At 45.1% G+C, this 22810-nt stretch overlaps 2 protein-coding genes across 24 annotated transcripts in view; both read right to left on the bottom strand.

Annotated features, from left to right (window-relative positions):
• Positions 1-688: 688 nt before the first annotated feature.
• On the bottom strand, positions 689-12530 carry mybphb (myosin binding protein Hb). 12 transcript variants are annotated; one of them, XM_056438362.1, is made up of 18 exons: positions 12264-12530; positions 11533-11586; positions 10996-11049; positions 10817-10873; positions 10629-10685; positions 10452-10496; positions 10174-10239; positions 9876-10010; positions 9038-9205; positions 6315-6403; positions 6041-6236; positions 4484-4623; positions 4231-4390; positions 3362-3498; positions 2101-2287; positions 1957-2004; positions 1071-1102; positions 689-977 (listed from the first exon to the last, which is right to left on the bottom strand). In XM_056438362.1, the coding sequence occupies exons 1-16, from the start codon at positions 12505-12507 to the stop codon at positions 1979-1981; spliced, it is 1815 nt and encodes a 604-aa protein (XP_056294337.1). In that variant the 5' UTR covers positions 12508-12530; the 3' UTR covers positions 689-977; positions 1071-1102; positions 1957-1978. The 12 variants fall into 12 exon arrangements, with proteins under 12 accessions (XP_056294337.1, XP_056294336.1, XP_056294335.1 ...); XM_056438361.1 differs by having other exon boundaries at positions 689-973; positions 10452-10499; XM_056438360.1 differs by having other exon boundaries at positions 10452-10499.
• A 956-nt stretch (positions 12531-13486) lies between these two features.
• nav1b (neuron navigator 1b) overlaps positions 13487-22810 on the bottom strand; it is a 70682-nt gene continuing 61358 nt past the window's right edge. For 11 of the 12 annotated variants that reach the window (XM_056437514.1, XM_056437508.1, XM_056437512.1 and 8 more), the window contains 13 exons: positions 22211-22370; positions 21720-21918; positions 20986-21083; positions 20803-20898; positions 20461-20629; positions 18788-19023; positions 18529-18683; positions 18363-18434; positions 17361-17557; positions 17141-17259; positions 16799-16996; positions 14215-16681; positions 13487-13688 (listed from right to left, as the gene is read on the bottom strand). In XM_056437514.1, the coding sequence (XP_056293489.1) occupies positions 16598-16681; positions 16799-16996; positions 17141-17259; positions 17361-17557; positions 18363-18434; positions 18529-18683; positions 18788-19023; positions 20461-20629; positions 20803-20898; positions 20986-21083; positions 21720-21918; positions 22211-22370 (1783 nt within the window). In that variant the 3' untranslated portion in view covers positions 13487-13688; positions 14215-16597. Of the gene's footprint in view, positions 16682-16798; positions 16997-17140; positions 17260-17360; positions 17558-18362; positions 18435-18528; positions 18684-18787; positions 19024-20460; positions 20630-20802; positions 20899-20985; positions 21084-21719; positions 21919-22210; positions 22371-22810 lie in introns of all 12 variants that reach the window. The other variant, XM_056437503.1, reaches the window with a different exon arrangement.

Genomic DNA, 22810 nt, shown 5'->3' on the forward strand with positions numbered 1-22810 from the left:
TGCCAGTCCCGCAGAGTCCAAATAGCAGCCAGATCAGTATTAGGCAGTGGTATTATTATTATTATTATTAAGTCCTGGCATACTGGGATGCACGCACTCCGCTTGAGCCAAATGAAGAGGACGGCTTATTCGTTTCTGTCAAGTTCATTTGGTAGATGAATGCAGTCTCCAGATCCCCGCCGGCCGGCTGCCACAAGGGGCTTCATGCATTCATCAGCAGAGTAAAACTATAATTTAATCATGTTGGAGAGGTTTTCAGCTTTAGAGAAGCCCAAAATTAGTTTTTATTTTATTTTAAATTAGTGGTGAAAATACATGTTCAATTTGGTATTAATGATAATCAATTCCCTTTATTTGTATTTTTATTCTTTTCCAGCCTACATGAGCACCAAAGTATATCGTTCTACCCAGAAAACAAAATTAATCCATAAGCAGCGACTCAGCAGCTAATTTCAATATGTCAAAACAGGAGAAACAAAAACTTATAAACACAAGCTCTATATAAAAACGGCACACAAGATTGTCTCTTTTGTACTGTATTAGTTTACTTTCTTATGAAAACTGTGCACACTTTGACTTGTTTAAAATGATGGCCGTGAAGTGAAGCACAAATTTAAGTTTACAGAAAAGACACATTTACAAAACTTCTGACACACACCACACACACTGCATTGAAAAAAAAAAAAACCAGAAATAAAATTATTTATTGATATAAACACGTAGATGTTTCATGTAGTTGTCCGATGAGGAAGAGTAAATTGCTGTAGACGTCTTGGTGTACACCTAGTTAGACCGACAATAACTGGAGAAAGACATGGATATGGACCGAATAAAGTAGTGACCGATAAAGGCACAACGCGACAACAATTGTTCATCATAACACAGGGTAACACTCGGCCGGAGGTCACAGGCCACAGCCCTCGGGCAGTCTGGTCACCAGCCATATATACATGTTCTTCTAGGAGTCCAGCACCTTCCTGGCAAAAGAGGAGCACATCATTAAAACTACAAAATCTATATTCCTCACGGTGGTTCACGACAGTTTTAGAAACCGTAAAAGGGTCACGCACCTTCTGCTGCAAAGGCCTCGTATCTTCTGCTCCTAATTTGGGATCGCAACAGACAAACACATCTCAACAACAACAACAACAACAAAAACAACGACAGGTGTTAAAACGCGTCGTCGGCAATTCATTACAATTTAAAACTAGAACGGGCACTCGGTAGAGCGCATACCTTCGCATATCACAAGATTGGGCATTGCATTATGAACATGTTGGCATTAGTTGCATGCCAATTGGATATAAATTGACCGCGCTATATGGTAAAAATACGATTTTGACCTTTTCATGACCTTGACCTTGACATTTGACCCGATCGATCCCAAAATCGAATCAAACGGTCCCCGGATAATAGCCAATCATCCCACCAAATTTCATGCGATTCCGTTTAATACTTTTTGACTTATGCGAATAACGCGCACACATACAAATACACGGCGATCAAAACATAACCTTCCGCATTTTCAATGCGAAGGTAATCACTTCATCACGTCTGGTATAAAACTGACATTACACGGACTAAAGCTACCACATGTGGAAACTCTGTTAGCGATGGGGGGGGGGGGGGGGGTCCCTGCGTCCTAAAGGAGGCGGCTGCTGAGTCGAGGATATGTGATTAACTTCTAACCGTGAACACGGCGAGCCATTCCAGGTTGGATTTATGGGCGCTACCTCTCGGACTGTTTGAGTGGCCGCGGACACCTTCTCCAAGTTTAGTGCCCTCCATGTAAGGACGGCGAGTCACGGAGAAGGCAAGATGTCCCCTCAGCACTCTACCGATGCATCCACTTATTATGCCTATTCAGCGTTTACTGCATTCACTTCCCAAAGAATAGGAAACGACAACAATGAGACGATATCGCCGTGTACGTGTTTCGCTTCGCTGGTGTCTGACCTGTGAGAATGTGAAAGTTGACTTATTGCTTTTCTGCAACTGCCGGCTCTGTGAAACACAAAAGACACGTGATTGGCTTTTTTTCCCCAGGAGGTTCAAATACTAGTCCACCTAACCTCAATGAATATTCAACATTGGACTCACTTTTGACCTCCAACTTGCAGCTGACCATTGCTTCTCCGTGGCTGTTCTTGGCTTTGCAGGAGTACACGCCGCCGTCGTAGTTACCGGGCTTACGGATCTCCAGGGAGCAGATGCCCTGAACGCAGATCTGCCTGTACTTGGGGTCGTCTACGATGATCATCTGGTTCTTCATCCATGTCACCTTGGGCTGCAGGAAGAAAGGAGGAACAAAGAGAACACGACCGTTTTTTATTATTATTATTATTCGTCTCACACACACACACACACACACACAGGCGCCCGTGTTGTTTCTATTTATGTTTGCAGAGGAAAAAATAAACTTCTTGATTGAAGTGGACACACAGCACACGCTCGGGGATGTTAATGACACCGACAGGGGGAGAAACTCCTGGGGCCTCCCGGGGGGAATGTTAAACATGTGACCCCGAATTCGCTGAACTGTCACCCTTGTGGCCTCCTCCCCCTCCTCCTCCCCCTCCTCCTCTTCCTCTTCCTGCCTTGCTTCAGATGCGAAGAATACCGCTTCCAGCCATCTGATCGTCTACTATCAGCTAACGTTCTGATGGTGGGACTATGAGCCCAAACAGGAGGTGGGGCGCTCTTTGAACGTCGCCTTGAGACGTTCTTTAGCTCCCGTTTCAGTCGGAGCGGCCGACCGCCGTTTCTAACAAGCCGTGAGCCGCGTAAAGAAAGAGACAACACACACACCGCAGGTCGTTAAGAGAAAAAACCCGGAAAATAAACGGGAAAAAACACCCGACAAACGGACCGAGTTGTGATCCGCGAGCACAAAAGAGCCAGAGAACGAGTGACGGCTGCGGCGACTCTCGGGCAGGGTTCTTACACATTTTGACCCATGGACTTCCAGAACTTTTCCAGGACTTTAAACCAATTTTCCATGACCAAACTGAAATCTCGGTATAAAGATGACATTTTTGAAAATGTTGCGTGTAGAGAGCGTACGCCGGCTTATATTTTGAGTCTTTCTTTTAAAAAACATATTAATTATTTCAAACTCGGCGTAAATGAACATGTGAATATAACACATTTCCATGACTTTTCCAAAACTTTTATGATTTACGTTTTTTTCCATGACTTTTCCAGGCCTGGAAACGACCATTTTAAAATTCCATGACTTTTCCAGGTTTTCCATGACCGTACGAACCCTGCTCGGGGAGTCGCCAGAAATGTGTGGTCTGAAAACGTGCGGTGCCGGTTGTTCTTGCCGAAGCGGGAAAAGATGGGGGGGGCGTCGCCGTACCTTCGGGCATCCCCTGACGGAGCACAGCAGCTTGGTGCTGTAGCCGACGGTGGTGGCTCTGTCGTTCAGAGGGGTGGTGAACTTGGGCGCCTCGGTGTTGTCGCGCTCCTTGTACTCGGGAGGCTTGTAGTCGATACCTGGAGGGAGGAAGAGGAACAGAGTTAACCCATGAAGCTCCAAGCTGCTCATCTATGTATCTCACAAATATATATATACACTACCGTTCAAAAGTTTGGGGTCATCCAGACAATTTCGTGTCTTCCATGAAAACTCACTTTTATTTCTCAAATGAATTGAACATTTCATAGAAAATATAGTCAAGACATTGACAAGGTTAGAAATAATGATTAATATTTGAAGTATTAATTTTGTTCTACAAACTTCAAGCTCAAAGGAAGGCCAGTTATAGCTTATATCACCAGCATAACTGTTTTCAGCTGTGCTAACATAATTGCACAAGGGTTTTCTAATCAGATATTAGTCTTCTAAGGCGATTAGTATGGAGATATTTCATTAGAAACCAGACGTTTCCACCTAGAATAGTCATTTACCACATTAACAATGTATAGAGTGTATTTCTGATTAATTTAATGTTATCTTCTTTGAAAAATAAAGACATTTCTAAGTGACCCCAAACTTATGAACGGTCGTGTACATATCAGTATTTTGTTCCCATGACGACCAAACTAAAGGTTGCATGCAGCTTGCGTAATAATATGTTGGATTACTCTATCAAAAAATGCATCTCCATCTATGAATGGATAGGACCATGAGCCAGATTGGAACCTGCAACCAAATAATCTCAGCTCAAAGGTCCGGTCACAACCTCTCCGGACTCCTGTTTTAAAAAAAATAAAAGAACGAGTTACCTATCTTCAGGATTTCGGCCACCTCCTTTGCGAGAGTGGCGTCCTCGCTGATTCCACACTTGTTTTCAGAGAAGGCTCTGAAGTTGTAGGTGTTGCCTATGATGAGGTCGGAGACGGTGGCGTTGAGTCGGTGGTAATGCTCCATCACGGTGAACCAGTCCTGTGGACGCACAGCAGGACGACTCAGGACTCGCTGCGTGTCGACCGCCACGCTCCAATGAGCACCCCTCCTTTACGGATCGCGAACACTCACTCCGGTCTTTTTGTCGGCCTTCTGGATCGTGTATCCTGTGATCTCTGTGTTGCCGTTGTCCTTGGGTGGGGTCCACTCCAGGGCGGCGTTGAAGCCCCAGGTGTCCACGACCTTCAGGCTGGCGGGAGGACCCGGCAGCTCTGTGAGGAGGAGGAGGAGGAGGAGGAGAAGAAGAAGAAGAAGAAGAAAAAGAAGAAGAAGAAAAGGAGGAGGAGAAGAAGAATGAGGAGAAGAAGAAGAAGGAGACGGAGGAGAAGAAGAAGAAGAAGGAGACGGAGGAGAAGAAGAAGAAGAAAAAGGAGGAGGAGGAGAAGAAGAAGGAGAAGAAGAAGAAAAAAGGGAGGAGGAGAAGAAGAAGAATGAGGAGAAGAAGAAGAAGAAAAAGGAGGAGAAGGAGAAGAAGAAGAAAAGGAGGAGGAGAAGAAGAATGAGGAGAAGAAGAAGAAGGAGACGGAGGAGAAGAAGAAGAAGAAGAAAAGGAGGAGGAGGAGAAGAAGAATGAGGAGAAGAAGGAGACGGAGGAGAAGAAGAAGAAAAAGGAGGAGGAGAAGAAGAAAAAAAGGAGGAGTAGAAGAAGAATGAGGAGAAGAAGAATAAGAAGAAGAAGAAGAAGAAGAAAAGGAGGAGGAGAAGGAGAAGAAGAAAAAAAAGGAGGAGGAGAAGAAGAATGAGGAGAAGAAGAAGAAGAAGAAAAAAAAGGAGGAGAAGAAGAAGAAAAAAAGGAGGAGGAGGAGAAGAAGAATGAGGAGAAGAAGAAGAAGAAGAAGAAGGAGACAGGAAAAAAGGAGGAGGAGAAGAAGAATGAGAAGAAGAAGAAGAAGACGACGCGTTACACGACGGCTTTTAGGACATCAGAGTAAATATATGCTGCGTCTTATTCGCTCTGCTGAGAGGACGACTGGCTACGAGCTGCCGTCCCTCAAGGTCCCGACCGCCTCCGGGGCCCTAACGCATCCGGGACCCAGACGCCTCAAGGACCCGAATGCATCCGGGACCCAGAGGCGTTGTGGCCCCCGTCCAGCCTGGTCACAATTTGTAACCACGCCCACCTGGCAGGACCCAAACCGACCACCCTCTCATCCGCGACATGAATATCATATTTATTTCTCTACATTGCACCATGAATCATTCCACATCCCCGACAAGAGATACATGTGTCTCAAGACTGCGGAAAAACTGCAAAAAGGTGAGAGTAAATAATAAATAATACATTTTGGGTAAACTACACATCAATGTAAATGAAACATAATTATAAAGCTAACATTCCCTCAGAGACACAAAAGTCGAATTTTGAGATGTCGGAGCCAAGCTGGAGTCCCTGAACGCCACAACACACGTGTGGAGGAAATCCGACCCTGTGTACATCACATTTGGAGTCATGATGATACAGCTGCGCGCGTATATATCTACAGCCCAGTTTATTTTAGAAGTGGCTCTTTTCTCGACAATTACGTCGAACTTCCAAACCGTTTTCCGATCGGACCGCCCCGGGCCCGTGATTATAAACGGCATCTCGCGAAAACACGCCCCGCCCCGCTCTCCCCGGGTTCGGCTCACCGACGATCTGCAGCGTGAGCGACGCCTTGTCCTCGAAGTCGTCCACCTTCACGCACATCTCGTACACGCCGGAGTCGGCCCTGTCGGCGGTGCGGATGAACAGGATGCTGTCTTTGTCGGTGCTGCGCACGTTCACCTTCTTGGTGTCCAGCGGCTGGCCGTCCTTCGTCCAGCTGACCACGGGTTTGGGTTTGCCCTGGTGGAGGAAGAAGGGAAGAACGTCAGGACCGCGCCTCGCCAGGTCGTCGCGCGATGGTTATTTATTGGCGCTCACGGAGAAGGGGACGGTGAGGTTGATCTTCTCTCCTTTGTAAGCGACGTATCTCTGCCTGAGGAAACGGGGCAGGCGCACCTTGGGACGATCTGAAGAGACGACAAAAATGAAACCGCAGTGAGGAAGCGTCGCGCCGCCTCGGAGGGAGCGCTCGGATCTGTGGAGAGATCATTATTTTTCAATGAAAACAAATTATTTTTCATTCAACTTTTTGGGTTTTTAAACCACAAATCTTGAGGAAATCTATAAACCTGCTGCTGGTCTAAGCTCATCTGAGACGGGGGATCTTCACTGGATCCACCGCGGGGCGTCTGAGCTTGAACCGGTTGTAAAAGTAACCCTTGTTCTAAGTCCTTCATCCTTTCTCTCTGTAGGCACACGTCTCCTTTTTTTTTAACGGTATGATGCGTTTAAGCACCGAGGCAGATCATGGGACAAGCAGGGTTTTGTATGGAATATAACAAAAGCGAATACAGGCTGCATATGGCATTGGAGCACAGGGATGTATGGAAAGCAGCATAGTAGATGTGCATTTTTAGTTTTACAGTGCAAAAGTCACATATATTATTCGTTTTACACAATTTTAAGTCAATATTCGCTCAAACTCATAATAAAACACGTCGCTGTGTTTCAAACTTTTGCGGTTTTGATTTCCGCCGTGCAAGCTGACACGATTGTCTCCTGGGACACATAGCAGGGGACACTGGAGAGGTGACAGATGCATCTGCACGACGGGAATCGAAAGTATTTTTAGTATGACGAAGGCACGAGAACATCAAAAGCGCACATCGAGTCTCTGGTCCGGGCTCATTTGTGGAAGTGATTTGGATCCCAAGCCCCGCCCCCACCCGCCCGAGTCCAGCACAGCAACATTTGTCACGACTCTAAATAAAGAAAAAGCGAAGCGCAGAATATATCGCCTCCCCCCTCTTGACGCATGTGCTCGGCAGCTTCGGGTTACTCCCACTCTTAAAAACATCAAAGGCAAGGCGACTGATTGGTAAACAAAACACAACTCCATTAACTTTTCATGTCCGCCGTCTTATCGCATCGTCTTCTCACGTCGTTCTGAGCGGACAAGGCTAATTGAACATTCTCCCCGTGAAGTCAGCGGCATGTTATTAAAATAAACAGTGAATCTCTGGACATGAGATTTGGGTGTCAACTGAGAAGTCAGCTCCGTGTCCGGCACCCCCACCCACCCACCGGAATGCACCACCCGCGCCTCGCTGACCCCACAGCCCCCACAGCCCCCACCTGCTTCCAGTCAGATCACTTGTCGCCATCGGTCACAATGCAAACCCTGCTCAGAGAGAAACCTGCATTAACCCTTGTGTTGCCTTCGGGTCATTTTGACCCGAATCAATATTTAACCCTCCTGCCGCCTTCGGGTTAATTTGACCCCATTCAATGTTTAATGTCGGTGTTCTTTGGGGTCAATTTGACCCCAGGCTGTTTTTCACTGTGTCAAACATATAAGAAATATCAACTTTTTTATATATTTAAAGGACTATTTAGGCAGTCAACAAACAAACATAAAGTGCCTCACACTTAAACTTGGAAAATAATATTAATTCTAATAATTTTCTGGAGGTTTTAATTGCTGGCGTCAAATTGAACCCAAAGGGTAAAATATGTTAGTAAATATAAAGGTAACAGGAGGGTGAAACATTGAATCGGGTCAAAATGACCCAAAGGCGGGGGGAGGGTGTAATATTTAATCGGGTCAAAATGACCCGAAGGCAACACAAGGGTTAATGGAAGAGGGGGTTTAGGGGGGGGGGGGGGGACGGAGGGGACGGACGACATCCCAGTTATGTTTTTTTTCCCGGAGCGTGGCGGTCAATTTCTTGCCGGAAACCATTCATGAGGCGCTTCTATAGACCACTTACAATACTGCCAGAGCGGCCCGGGATCGGGTTGCCCCCCCCCCCCCCCCGTCCAGTGTCGTCCCGTCCCGTCGCTCCATTTTCACATAACGATGATTTACATGTGAGCCCAAAGTAACGCAGCTCCTCCCCCTTCTCAAGGCCCTCGGGGTCCAATCGGCAGTTTGCGGGAAAACACTTCACATGCAAGCGGCTACGATTAGCGCCGTCGGGTGCAGGGCAGCAGTAAGACCCCTCTGCTTAACGAGGGTGTAGTTATCATGTCGTTTGATGCCGTTAACTCTGCAGGTATTTGCCGACGGGACGCGGGACAGCCGGGAAAGAAGACACGGCTGAGCTGCTTCGGTTTGACTTTCCAACTCCACCTTTCCCCTCATCAACGGCTCGATGAAGCTGAAGGCAGACCCGGGTCAAATTGCTTTTTTCCCCATATGCATTGAAACTTTACGGATGGATTAAGCTTAACATTTTTTAAATAAACATCTATTTGGCTCAAGAAAAAAGAAAAAAATAACAGAAATCTGTGTGCGATTTTTTTTCTTCACTTTTGGTCACGTGGAAGTTAAGATCCATATGTTTCATATCTGAGGTCAACAGTTTGAGAGCCGACTTTAAAGAGGAGAAAATGGCCTCATGACCTTCAGGGTCCGATTTGTCACTTTTTGTGTGATTATTGTGTCTCTACACACTTTGTTTTACTCTATATGGATGCATGGTGTACGTAGTATTCAGTACCTTTCTTATTTGTCTAGTTCTGCATATAGAAGGTGATGTATCCCCCCCCCCCCCACCCGCCCGCCCCCGTTTCCCTCTTAATTCCACCGCGGGTCTCACCAGCGACCTCCTTCACCAGGATGGCCTCGGGCAGGGCGACCGGCGGGCTGCGGCCGCCGGCGTTCAGGGCCACCACGCGGATCTTCAGGCGGTCTCCGGTGGTCAGGTTCTTGATCACGTAGCGGCACGACTTCTGCAGATCCTCGTTGACCGCTTTCCAGTCCTCGGCTGAAAGAATAAAAACGAATCTTGATATTACACGGCGGGATAAAGACTCCGATGACACAGTTTGCCGCCTGTGAAAAACTGCAGATCAAATTCGTGCGAAATGAATGAATTACGACAGCTCTGGAGAGGAATCGGGAGGATTGTGTTTGACTCGCGTGATGATTATTACAGTATTCGACGTGGAATGGTGTGTTCTGCGGGTAAACAGCTGGCCCGGTCTGCTAAATCAAGCCCACGTTGAACTACTGCTGATAAGAGCTTCGGGCAGTAAGTCTAAAAGCAGGCCTCGCTGCAGGAGCACCGCAGCTTCTGAAATGCCTCTTTCCTTGTAGGGAGACGTTAGGAAGCTCATGATATAACGGAGTGGCACTTGGGGGACAGCTGCAACCCATATGGATGACCCGCATCACTGTAAAACAGCTATTTCACATGTTCCTGCCGCGTACTTAAAAAGCACTTAAAGTATGACAGTATATACTTCACTGTACAGATATAATTACAGGTACTGGAGATGCAATGACACTTTCTGGAAAAGAAACCTAGAATTAGCTGTTGAAATTCAGCTTTGGACGTCATTAAATTTTTTTTAAAAAGGCTGACATTTTTGCCATGTGTATTAATAATCGGACCCCTTTCGTGGTTTTCAATGCACCTGGTTTTGAGGACTTACTTCCGTCCTTGCAGACTTCGATGGTGTATCCGTCCAGACCGGACGCTCCCACGACCGCCGGCTGGCTCCAAATGATGGTGACCGAAGTGTCATTCTTATCCTCGATGAACACGTCCAGCGGGGCGCTGGTGGGCTCTGCGGACGCCGCAACAACAAAAAAGAACAATTAAATTATTCAAAAAAATGGCAGAAATGCTCCAAACTATTTTCAATCGGACGGAAAGGTCAGGGGTCGTAGGAGAGACATCTTTTGTCGTGTCACTCGGAGAGGGAGTTTCCCATCTGAAGAGGCCTTTACCTTTGGGTGGAGGAGGCGGAGGTGTGGGTGCTCTCGGCTCTTCTGGTGCGGCTGCAGCGGCGTCAGCTGGCGTTAAACAAGCATTTGCATTATTACGGGCAGCGTGGTAAAGAGCAAAAGCGACGGTGGGGACATGTTCTCACTGATGATACAGTGTGTGTGTGTGTGTGTGTGTGTGTGTGTGATCAAAAGTGGCGTGGAGCAGTCAGTGCGCGCCGTTAGCTTGGAAAGAATCTGATTGCAGAAGGTATCTGCCGGGGCTCATGGGATTTCTTTACCGGCGGCGGCGGCGGCAGCTGGCGTTTCTTCTGCGGCGGGCGCGGCTGCTGGTGTTAGAAGTTAGAGGATATAGCAACATTAGATATTAAAGGGCGTTAGCACTCCTGTCGGATGGGGACGGTTCCAAGATTTAATTGAACTGATGTGGAGGGTTGTGTTTCCACTCGCTCCTTTACCGTCGGCGGGGGCCTCGGCGGCAGCAGCTGGCGTCTCCTCGATGGCGGGCGCGGCAGCTGGTTTAAGAGGTTAGAGGATAGCACGATTATATATTAGTCAAGTTATGGTTCACTGTGGGAGGTGGACGGTCTCAAGGTTTAATAATACGGATGCAAGATCCCCGGCGATACTCTGACGGCATGTTTACCATCAGCCGGGGGCTCGGCCGCCGCAACAGGTGTTTCCTCTGTCGCGGGCGCAGCAGCTGATATTAGAGGTTAGAAGGGAATAGCATTTGCTATTAGTGAAGTTATCTTTTCCTGTAGGAGGTTCAAGAGTCATTACATCTAGTTATATATATGTTATTACACCGATAAGTTGTTTTACCATCAGCAGGGGCCTCAACAGCTGCTGGTGTTTCCTCTGGAGCGGATGCAGCAGCTGATTATGGAGGTTAGAATACTTAAGCATTTGCTATTAGTGCAGTTAACTTTTTACTCTAGGTTATAGATTTAGTACAGAAATATATATATACACATACACACATATATATAAAAAAGTATATATACATAACATATATATATATATATATATATATATATATACACATATATATGCTTCAAAATATATATATAAATATACATAACATATAGATATAAATATAAATATATACACATACACACACATATATATACACATATATATATTTCAAAAATATATATATAAATATATATATATATATATGTTAATACAGCAATATTACCATTGGTTGTGGACGCAGTTCTGATATTAGAGGTTAGAAGATATTGACATTTGCTATTAGTGCAGTTACCTTTTTATTGTTGGAGGTTAAAGGTTTATTACGTTTATATATATATATATATATATATATATATGTGTTAATACACTGACAGTCTGTTTTACCATCAGCAGGGGTCTCGGAAGCAGCAGCAGGTGGTTCTTCTGTGGGCGCAGCAGCTGATATTAGAGGTTAGAAGGTTGTTACATAACATTTTGAAAACATGACATTTCCAAAATGGCATGAATGAGGTTAAATATATTCACATGTTTGAAAAGAGAGCAGTAGCTGATCACTGAGACTCCTCTCAGGGTATCTATCTACCAGCAGCTGCAGCTTCATCAGTGGGAGCGGCTGCTGTAGATTGTATATGTTATTGGTTAGAGATAATAAAAACACTGCCTCATGAAGCAGGTGTTGATGATATGCGTTGTGCATCAGCCCGATGCCACCACCTTGACCATGAGTATGTAGCTATGGAATATAAACTGAGGTAGAACGACGCATATCAACAGCAACTTTACAAGTTAACATCACACAGTTTTGCGGAAGGAAGCTAATAAGCAGTTGAAGCGCATTAAAATAAATAAAAAGCTGCACGAGTTTGATTTCCGGGAGCTTGTGTGGGAAAAAGAGGTCGTCAGAAGCCGAGAGTCCGAGCAGGCGGTGTAACAGTAACCATGCGTGTCCCGCTCCGTGTCCACCGCTCCTGACGGGCACCTTTACGCGCGCGCGCCAGGTTGCCACGCGCCTTACCATGAAGTGGACCGACAACTATGGCTTTCATTAAATGGTTAAACAACGGACACCAAATGAAGAAGGTGTGCTGAGTAACCATGGTGACTCGTGGCATTACCGTCGGCAGCGGGTGCGGGCTCCTCCGCCGGCGGGGCAGCGGGGGCCTCTCCCTCGGCAGGTGCGGCTTCGGCCTCAGCGGGGGCCGGGGCGGCTTCGGCCGGGGCTGCCTCGGCCTCGGCGGGAGCGGCCTCGACGGGAGCGGCCTCGACAACGGGCTCCGGAGCGGGCTCGGCAGCCTTCTCCTCCTTCTTGGCTGGCTCTTTGCGAGCCGCCTTCTTGATGGGGGCGGGCTTGGACGGCATGTCGGCGTGGCAGCTAATTCCCAACTCTTGTTAAGTCCTTCAAACTTGATCCAATGCCATCATTTGAGCGCAGGAGGAAGGCTTATATAGGGGTCAAGCCCCGCCCCCTAATGAACTCCACGTAATAGACACCGAGCTCCACGTCTGACTCAGACCCCCATGTCTGTTTGTCTCTCATCAACTCGTCATGAACTGTTCCAAAACCAATTACATTATATTTATAGGTATTTAATCGTATTGCTTATTATGATTAATGTGTTTCATCATATACATAAGCAAATGGAAATAAATAAATACATATATACGGTATGAACTCCATATATATATATAAATATGTATATGTAATGCCATATATACTTATGATACATATATAATTATATATATATACAGTTCATACTATACATATCTAATTTAAATTGTTTAATCACCTCCATCTCTGTTTATCTCTCATCAACTCATCATAAACTGTTCCAAAACCAATAACATTATATTTATAGATATTTAATCTTATTGCTAATTGCTGTTCATGATTCATGTACTTTATCATATATATAAGATAAATTAAATATATATATATATATATATATAAATATGTAATGCCATATATAAATATTAGATATCTATGTAAATCCATATATTTAGGGAGTTCATGTTGTCTATATGTTCACATGTTTTTTACTATTTTTGCACTCTATGTTGTCTATATGTTGCACAATTCACTATGTTGGACAGAAGAGAAACGCAATTTCGATCTTCTGTATGTTTGCACATATGGAAAATTGACAAATAAAACTGACTTTGACTTTGACTGACTTCATACTATATATAATTTTAATTGTTTAATATGGAAACAGCAATATTGTATTATTTATATATGATGACTTAAAGCAAATGGAAAAATGCAAAACTTAAAAACATTGAATGAACAGTTACATTACTAGAATCAACACTGTCAAACTGACACGCAAGACGCACCAGAATAAATATAACATGTATTTTATTGATTCCAACAACCAGTGATAGGTGGATGAAAGCCTTCAGAAACATGCCGTATCCATGTACTGGACCCAACTCTGAAGAAACATCCCTTTTCTCTCAAGGATGATTTCTTTGCGTTCCCTCCTCAATGATTGTTGCCTCATCCAGAATGCCGACCTATTTACAATCTTTACAATGATGTCCTGTACAAAATAGAGAAATTAAGTTTTACAAAGGATTCTTTAGAAAAAAGAGAAAAAAGAAATATCAAATATTTGGAGTATTAAAAAGGAAAAAACATTATCTGGGCTGACTTTCCTAAACAATACATTGTTGTCAACGTCGTTTTTTTTCTCCTTCTCGTCACATAGCAAGTTTACATGCATTTACAACACTTAGAAACCCTTAACATGTGCACGTCAGTGACATTAGATACCGCAGAACATTGTTTTTAAATCTTAGTTTAGTCCACAACAAGCTTTGCAAAAATATGACGACTCAGCATAGCCGAAAGAAATCAGATTCATCTCTTCATATGCTCGGATTCTACATGGAATTAAACAGTGAAGTGCTGATTCTCACCACCTTTCAGGCTCATAATTAAACGTTTACACTTATTCCGACCATTCATAAGGACAAAACACATGCGACATCTTCCAAACTGCTTCATGTCTTTCACTACATCGATACACCCTGTTCTCAACACATCCTCCTCTCTTTAAGGCTCACCTGCCAACACAAAGCTCCCGCCGAGTGCCAACACCAGTAGAAGTTGCTGCATTATAGTCCAGACACACTAGGAAGCAAACACACACGTCACAGCTACTACAGAGCAACAGGCACAACAACCAGTGAGTGAGATGAGGAGCGGATGGCTTGAGTTGACCTGCAGAAACAGACCACGGGTTGGTACTTCGACACCTGAAATATTTACAATAACTCACATTATTCTCACATTTTGGCATCATTTTGCTCTTCTCTAAATCTTGTGTGTGTGTGTGTGTGTGTGTGGGTACACGTGACCAATCAGAGCTGCGGATTAGCGTGGCGTTTTGTCATCAGCCTTATGCAACGCGGTGCGATAGCGATGCAATAAGCGGCTCGGATACAATTTTAAAATGTTCAAACTTTCTTATCGAGCGGTCGTAAAACGTGGTCCGACATTCATTTACAGGAGTTTTGTCCACGTGGAGGGGAGCGACGCGGCTTGGGATGGACGGGTGAATTATTTCGACGACACTTTTGCACGACCACTTAGGATGCCGTTCACTCTGTGAGGGCGTCTCCACAAACAGCTACGCCGAGAGGGTTTACATCTTTAGCTTTTTAATCTTCAGAAAAAACACTGTCTTGTATCCAAAGTGTTCTTAAATAGGAATACCGTACGACGTTAACACGGGCGTACGCCACACAATGCCCCGCACGACTTCACCGTCTCTACGTTAATGACTAACATTTTCTTTGACAACACGTCCTAAAAATATCGGAAATGATCTTCCAGATGATATTTCCCATTGCTTTGATATTTTGACTGTTCGACCGTACGACACACAACTCTTTGCTAACCTACCCGGCAAGTCTATAGTTCGGGACGTGTTTAAAGAGCGCCAAAAGTACCTAAATGATGATAATAAGCATGAGAATGAGATTTTTCTTTCGCAAATTCTGTTGGTGAAAGGTTGCGAATGAAACTGGGCATAGGTAGATTCAAAGTCCCTCTGTTCAGAATTCGTTAAATGTGCTTTGCAGTGGAGCTTCGGGACAAGGCTTCCTTTAAAAGCATTCAAACTGTTAAATGGTTGCTTCCTATAAGTGTTTTCTATACATTCATCGTTGAACTTAAAACAACAAGACAGTCAAAATGCATTATTAAAGTCCAGTATTTGGTTCAGTATATTAGATATTTGCACCAACTAATATAGATAAAATAACTGCGACGTAGCCTGATTGCATGTACATAATATATACGGTAGCTACTCTGAATCTGGGGGGAAAGAACATAAAATCATGTACACTTTCCAAGATAAAAGTTCTAGAAAAGAAAAATCTGAAAAGGGTTCCAATAGTATTTTGCTCAATCTGCTAAATCATAGGGTGTTTGTAATGTTATATATATATAATACCTGATATATACGGCAACATTGGTGACACCTGGTGACACATGGAGCAGGTCATGGGACTACATTAAGTACCTGAACAAAAGGAACCGTGCAGCAGCAAAGGGATGAACTCACGTCACTTAGACATCGGGTGGATTTAATGCGAAAGAGTATGACAGCAAGTTTAATTTTTAATTTTTTTACTTATAAGTCATAAAAATTATAAAGAAGACGTGTGTGAAAACATCTACTGATACTTGATTATATCAGATTTTATAATTTGATATTGTAGAAAAAATAAAAAATAAAAAAATAAAATGAATTGAAATAAATAATGTGGAGAGCTGAAGAAATACCTGACTCCTGACCGTCACCGCTGGGGTGATGTGGATGAAAGCACCAGTGTTCTCTGCTGAAGTTGAGATGATGTTTGCGTCTTTGTTCTTAAGGCATTGTATTTGTTTCACCTGCTCAGGTCGTAACGTTAAGTATTGCATATGTATAAGATTTGGCCTTGAAAGACTTATACAGTAGATATGTACCAAAGAACGTTGCAATAAATAGTCGCGTCTGTCATGCTGTCATACTCTTTTCCCACCATGAGTCACCATAAGTGAGAACAGCTCCCGTTGACAAGCACTCCATATCCCATGATGCACGTGTGCTGTTGCAGAAATCACCTGAAGTGTGAAGTGCTGAGACGATTCTTAGTGATCATTTAGCACCGATCTAAGAGTACCGAGCGCTAACGTGGTGGTGAAGGAATCTAAAATATAGGGTATATCATCCAGTCAAATACACAATAAAGTAATATAATATGGGCTTTTTGAAAATACTGTATTTTGAACTAACTGTTTCTATATTGTAATGACCTAGTTATACTCTTAACCTACCGGAATGATGGCTTAAATCACCCCATATACCCTAAAGGGATAATGTGTTCCTGAATGAGCACTGCGTCATCACAGTGGACGAAAAAACAAAGACAAGTTGAAGTGCTAATTGTTAAGTGTTCAAAGTTTAGGCAGACTCGGGTCTTCTCTTTCTGGGGATTCAATGTAATTGGCAGCCTCTTGAAGTTTCAGAAGCATCGCCATCTGGAACAAAGGAGAGAGAGACGAGAGGAATCAGCAATACTAAAAAAAAATCCGCTTCGGTTTCAAGTATTTCACGAAGCGTCGACTCTCAGAAAAGACCACCAAGTGCCGTCTTACCAGCGGATCAGATTCCATGGAGCTGGGCGGAGTCTCCTTGCGAGGCCTCTCCTCGAGGGGCTGACCAGGGCTGCTGGAGCCGATGCTGGGGGGAGGCAAGTGGAACAGCTTGGCCTGGTCTTCCTGCGCTGAAGGCCAAGGCAGGGTGCCCCGCACCCACTCCACCGGGTCCTCCCACACCGCCTTCTGGCCGTGGACCTGAAGTGTTGCGACATACCAGAACGGTAAAATTAGAGCACGATATTTCCCGTGAAAGGGTAAGCCACCGGCACCTCCTAAAGGGGGAGGCTCATGCTCAATGGGAGCCCGTGAGCTCGACGGTCCTCCCGGTCCGTTTCTCACCTTGATGCCGTCCTTGGCCCCCTCCTGCAGGTACGGAATGATGGAGTGGTTCCAGAGGTCAATGAACCACGACCGGAACTCCTCCACCGTGACAGGACACGACAGGAAGAAGCAAGGCCCTGAGGAGACACGGGAGGGGAAAGAAGAACTCAGATTTTTTTTAAAAACCTGCTTCCTTCCGCCCTGAAGACGCGGCCGGCTCCGATCGTGCGCCTCGTACCAATGAGGAAGTCCGACGTGCTGTGCTTCTCCAAGAAGGCGTGCAGATGATACCACAGCTTGGGCACCCAGTCCAACACCTGGATCAGGTCCTCGTTGGTCAGGTTTTTCTCATCCTCCGACTCCATCAGCTTCCTATGCAAGTAGCGCACCAGGAAGCCGTTGGCTGGCTCCACATTGTTGGAGAAGGTCACCATCCTAAGATGATGAAAAGGCACAGAATAAAAGTCATATCAAAATACATCAGTGGGCTATTTCCTCAGCCACTGCCATAACACCCTTTATCCCTTTTATCAACATCAGATCCTTGAGTTTACAGTTAAAGTGACTGGATTGAGCTCTACAAATGGTACTTCTACATTCTTCCACAGAAAACCCAATTAAACCACTAAAATCAGAATATAATAATTCACTAGTTATTTTGGTCTTGTTTCATGTCACGTGGCTGTATCCACTAAAATCAATCACTAAAACCACCTGTCATCAGTTTAGTGACGCACTTTAATTACTCTAACGCTTTCAGAGTCCACTCGTATATATTTGAGTATCTGTTTTTGCAAAGGTGAAATAGAGGGTTTTCTTTTGACTATTGGCTCATCTCAAGTGCAGATAACAGTGAGATGTTTGTATTTGTTGTCAAACTTCAGACTAAAATCAGCTAAATTAAGTCATGACTGACAGAAAATTCAGATTTCTTTCTGTACAGTTATTAGTTTTTTTCATGACTCACTGAGTCTCAATAATAACAAATTAAACTCTGTCTACCATTATTGGTATTCATTGCTGAGTGAAATGGAGCTGGATTAAATCATGCTCTATATCAGCTCACATATGAACACATTACCTCAGTTTACTATTGACATGCTTTAAGATGTCTTTTTATTGTATTGACTTGTTTACTCTAAAAATCGAACGTCCCTGTAATCAGGACACATTCAGCCAGAATATTCAAGCCTCTCCTGCAGGAGAAGAAAATACTTCCAGGATTATTCGCTTCACCAACCTGAAGCTGAGATGGAGGCCGTGGTTCGCAATCATCTTCACCGGCTGATTGCTTGTTCCAATAATGTAAGGGCTGATAACAAAAAACGACATCATCGTTAAGGTCACGATACACATCACATTAAATACTCTTGCAGCGAGCTTCAGTCTGCGCGCGTGGCGCTCACCATTTGTGATATTTGCAGGTGAGGGCGCCATTGACCAGTTCGCTGATGGACGCCGGCACGTGGATGTCGTCCAGAATAATGACGAGCGGCACTTCCGACGAGCCGGTTTCCCGATCGATTCGATTGGCCAGGTTGGAAAGGTGAAGCTGCAGATCCTGAGGAGACAAAGAGTGTGAAAGAGAGAGAGCGGCCCGTGAGGACAGGAAACGGACAAACGCGACGCACCGGGCGACGCGAGTCGCCTCCCCCCCTCGGTCACCTTGCACGACTGGCGGTGCATGTTGAAAGTGACCACGATGCCGTCGGTGACTTCGCGGGCGCTGCGGTCCACCAGGTACTCGGCCAGCCGGGACGCGAGGTAGCTCTTGCCCGTCCCGCTCGGCCCAGACAGGATGAGACGGCGGTGTTTGAGCAGCAGGCTGATGTAGTGTTGCATCATGGGTTTGGGAATGAGGGTTTCGAATACCAGGCCGTCCACACACTTCTCCTTCAACCCTGAATATAGAAAAGAAAAAGGGAGAATGGACTACGTTGATTGGTGATGAACTTACGCGTGATACTTGAAAAGAGACGGCGTCGATGCAGGGGAGCTGTGCGAGCACAGCTGGCGTCATTCGCACCGTTAGCCGTCTCTTTAAAAAAAAAAATCTGTTAATATCTAAACTAAAAAGAGTCTCCATTGGAAACAAGAGGAGCGAGAAAACAGATTTCAATCCCCTCGCTTGTCCTTTAGAAGTAACATGGAGTACAAGGTCTGAAAATAACTTTGCATCAAGTGTAGGAAGTCCCCCCCACCCCCACCCCCCACAGCCTGCAGGAGTCTCATGCTCCGCCTTAGCATCTCAGGGGCCCAAGTGTCTGAGGCTGGTGGACCAGCTGGGCCGGGCTGCACTGAGATCATGTTACCCAGAGACCTGTCCGGGCCGCTGCTGCCCCGCTGCCAGCATTCCTGAATGCAAAAGGTCTATTAAACCAGAACCTCTAAGCTCTGGTTTAGCATCGCCGACGGGCTCCGCATTAAAGTGCGACTCCCAACCAAAAAGCACCGCTGTTGTGTAAATATATAATCTTTAAAAGTGAGACCAACCTGTACTCGTGATGACAATGTTGAGCTCGTATGCGTGGCATGCAGCTATTTGGCTATTTCCAGAGAAACAACACATAATGTTGTCGTACCGATGAGTTCATCAGCTGCCGGCTGGGGGATCAAGGAGTTTAGTTTTTGCTGTGTGATGGAGGCTGTTAAATGTAACTGGATGCACGTTGGACCTAAATCAGAGTTGTAAATCAAAATAAGCAACACTGAACTAAACACGTCCAAATGTAGTCCGATCAACATGAGCGCCCGGCTGGGACTTGGATTAGACGGTTAAACTGGTCAGATCAACACTTCAACAGCTAATGATGGGATTGAGACCGGAAACCTGATTACGTATCCCCCGACGCGTCCCACGCGTGGGGATCGTGGATCTGCGTTGTTTTATATAAACTGTATTGAATCAGTCTGCACCTCTTCCATTTATTTCCCCTTTTCATTTAGTGGCTGATATGCAGACAGCGGCGCAGTGATTGGCACTCAACTGAGAAATCTATCTGAACTGTATAATAAACAGTTAGGGAAGGCAGAATCCATTATATCTGACAGCCTCCCCCCGCACTTAGGATTTAAATTCTTGCCCTCTGGATTCCAACCGAGACACCATTAGCAAAGATAAAAATGTTTCATACTCTCAGCCATGCATGAGCATATCTCCAGCCATGCCGCTTTCTCTCGGCTTTCTCTCTTTCCACTACGATTGTAACTTCTTTTACTAATTGTGTTCACCTTTTACTCTTTAAAAAAAAAAGATATATGTGTGGTAATTTATGGATCTTTTAACCAACTGCCCATCAGGTACAAATAACCCATCCAGGCCACATTTCCCCACAGACCTTTCAGGGCCACGGTGATGCTGCCGGGGCCTCGGGACATGCAGCGGGAGGGCTGCGTCTCTGGAGATTCTCCTCCCAGCACTCTCTTGATGTGGCCCATACTGTAACTGTAGATGGAGTCTGTCGACAGGCCCAGACTAGAAGTGGGGTCCACCTTGGCTATGTACACCTGGAATTAAAATGAATAGAAAAGGAGAAATGATTACATCTGTCCGAGTCTGATTTGATGTTGCCCCCTCGTAATGTATCACAGCCAACATCTGTCACATCCCAATGCCGGCTGCACATTCAGTCCTGGGACATGTCGCGGTGGACAAAGACGTCAGAATGAAGGGGACTCGCCTTAAAAGCCTGGCTGACTGCCGAGTCCAGCATGGGCCAGTCCATCCGGCCATTCACCCTGACGGTGCCGACGAAGAAGTCCTGCTGTTTGACCTCCTGTCGGTGGAAAGAGCGGCAAAACATGTGAAATCGTGTTTATTTGGTCTGACGGAGGAAAGACGACAAATGTTCAAAAAGTCTTACGTCTTTGAAGACGTGTAAGTCTGCGACGCAAATCACCACCCGGACACGGTGGTCGTCCCTCTGCGAGGAAAGACTGGGAGAGTCTGCAAAGAAGACGTCTGCGGAGGAGGAAAGAGATGGAAGAAAGGAATAAGTGGAGCGACGGTGACACAAGTCGAATACGAAGAAATATTATATGACAAAGAATGCCAAACAAAGGACATTGTTTTGCAGTTTATGGTGGTACATGTATGTGTAAATTAGTAAACTTAAAAAAATAATAACTTGTACGGAGCAGATATTAGATATAAGATATTACATCCGTATCTGAAGTTACAAACACAAGGGGAGGATTATATTCAAATAATGAGATGTGACATTTCTTTGTCGTACCGTAACTGAAAGTGCAGATTAATAATGGCTGTCAGAAAAATAGTTTTAAAAGACTGCGAGAATATGTTGGGTTCTTTTGCTTGCAGATGGGGCACATGTACAGTATACATGAGATGATTTACAGGCTAGTAGGTATCTCTTTTATAATAAAGTGTAAACTTCCTCTGAGCAAAAAACTCTAAATGCCGACATGATATACATTTGCACATAAAGTATAATCCAACTATGAAGTAAGTAATACGTGTCAAACCACATCAGACAGTATTGACAGTTAATTAATTTTTAATCATGTGCAATAAATCACATTTAATCTGAGTGCTATGCCTCCATGTCTTCCACATTCCGACACGTCGTCGCTGTACCTGAGCTGCTGCTCTCGCTCGGCCCCCTGCTGTAGCTCTTGGGCATGTGCATGGCTACGGACTGCCGAGGCGACGAGCTTCCCAGAGCAGTGAGGCCCGAGGACTGGGACACGGAGCTGGAGGGTCCGGGGGATGGACAGGGGGACAGGGTGCCTGTCTTCAGGTGGTCGTTCTCGGCCTTCAGGTTCTCCACTTTTGACTGAGGACAAAAATCCCAGAAGAGAGGGGGAAGCCATTTCCATCAATCATCCTCACACCTCCGCTACAGTGGTCATGTTTTTATGAAAGGCTCTGGGTAGGAATAATCTAATTAAACAATAAAAGATGGCAGTTTGACTTTATACGTTACACAAACGTTGTCCTCGAGCGAAATATTTGCACAGTGTGGAGATTTTTAAAAATCCTAAATGCTTTTAGCATCTCCAGGAGCACTGCAGATACCAAGTTTATCGAGAGGACATTGTTTTAGAAGTGAAAGGTAGCGCACATACCTGCATGTTGTCCATGGCGTCCTGCAGCTGCTCCAGCTGATGGGCGGAGCTCAGAGCCTCCAGGCGGACGTCCGTCAGTTTGCGCTCCTTCGCCCACAGCTCGGTACGCAGTTCTGTTACGACCTTATCATCGCCCGCCTCGTCGTCTTCCTCACAGAGCCTGGAGGTATTCAGTTCAAATAAGATCACATTAGAGATGTCAGGCAGTGACAAGCATCACTAGACAGACAGCTACTAAACTAAAGGATCACAAGACAGACAGCTACTAAACTAAAGGATCACTAGACAGATACTAAACTAAAGGATCACTAGACAGACAGCTACTAAACTAAAGGATCACTAGACAGCTACTAAACTAAAGGATCACTAGACAGATAGCGACTAAACTAAAGGATCACTAGACAGACAGATACTAAACTAAAGGATCACTAGACAGACAGCTACTAAACTAAAGGATCACTAGACAGACAGCTACTAAACTAAAGGGTCACTAGACAGACAGCTACTAAACTAAAGGATCACTAGACAGACAGCTACTAAACTAAAGGGTCACTAGACAGACAGCTACTAAACTAAAGGATCACTAGACAGACAGCTACT

This window comes from Pseudoliparis swirei, chromosome 18 (genome assembly GCF_029220125.1).
Source record: "Pseudoliparis swirei isolate HS2019 ecotype Mariana Trench chromosome 18, NWPU_hadal_v1, whole genome shotgun sequence".
NCBI lineage: Eukaryota > Metazoa > Chordata > Actinopteri > Perciformes > Liparidae > Pseudoliparis > Pseudoliparis swirei.

Bases quoted from the DNA above. Each gene is read 5' to 3' on its own strand.
- mybphb (XM_056438361.1), bottom strand. From the start codon at position 12,507: ATGCCGTCCAAGCCCGCCCCCATCAAGAAGGCGGCTCGCAAAGAGCCA. The intron at 4,391-4,483 runs GTGAGTGTTCGC...GTGCGTCCACAG, and splicing joins AGGCCGACAAAAAGACCGGA to GACTGGTTCACCGTGATGGA. The intron at 2,288-3,361 runs GTACGGCGACGC...TTCTTCCTGCAG, and splicing joins CCGTCAGGGGATGCCCGAAG to CCCAAGGTGACATGGATGAA.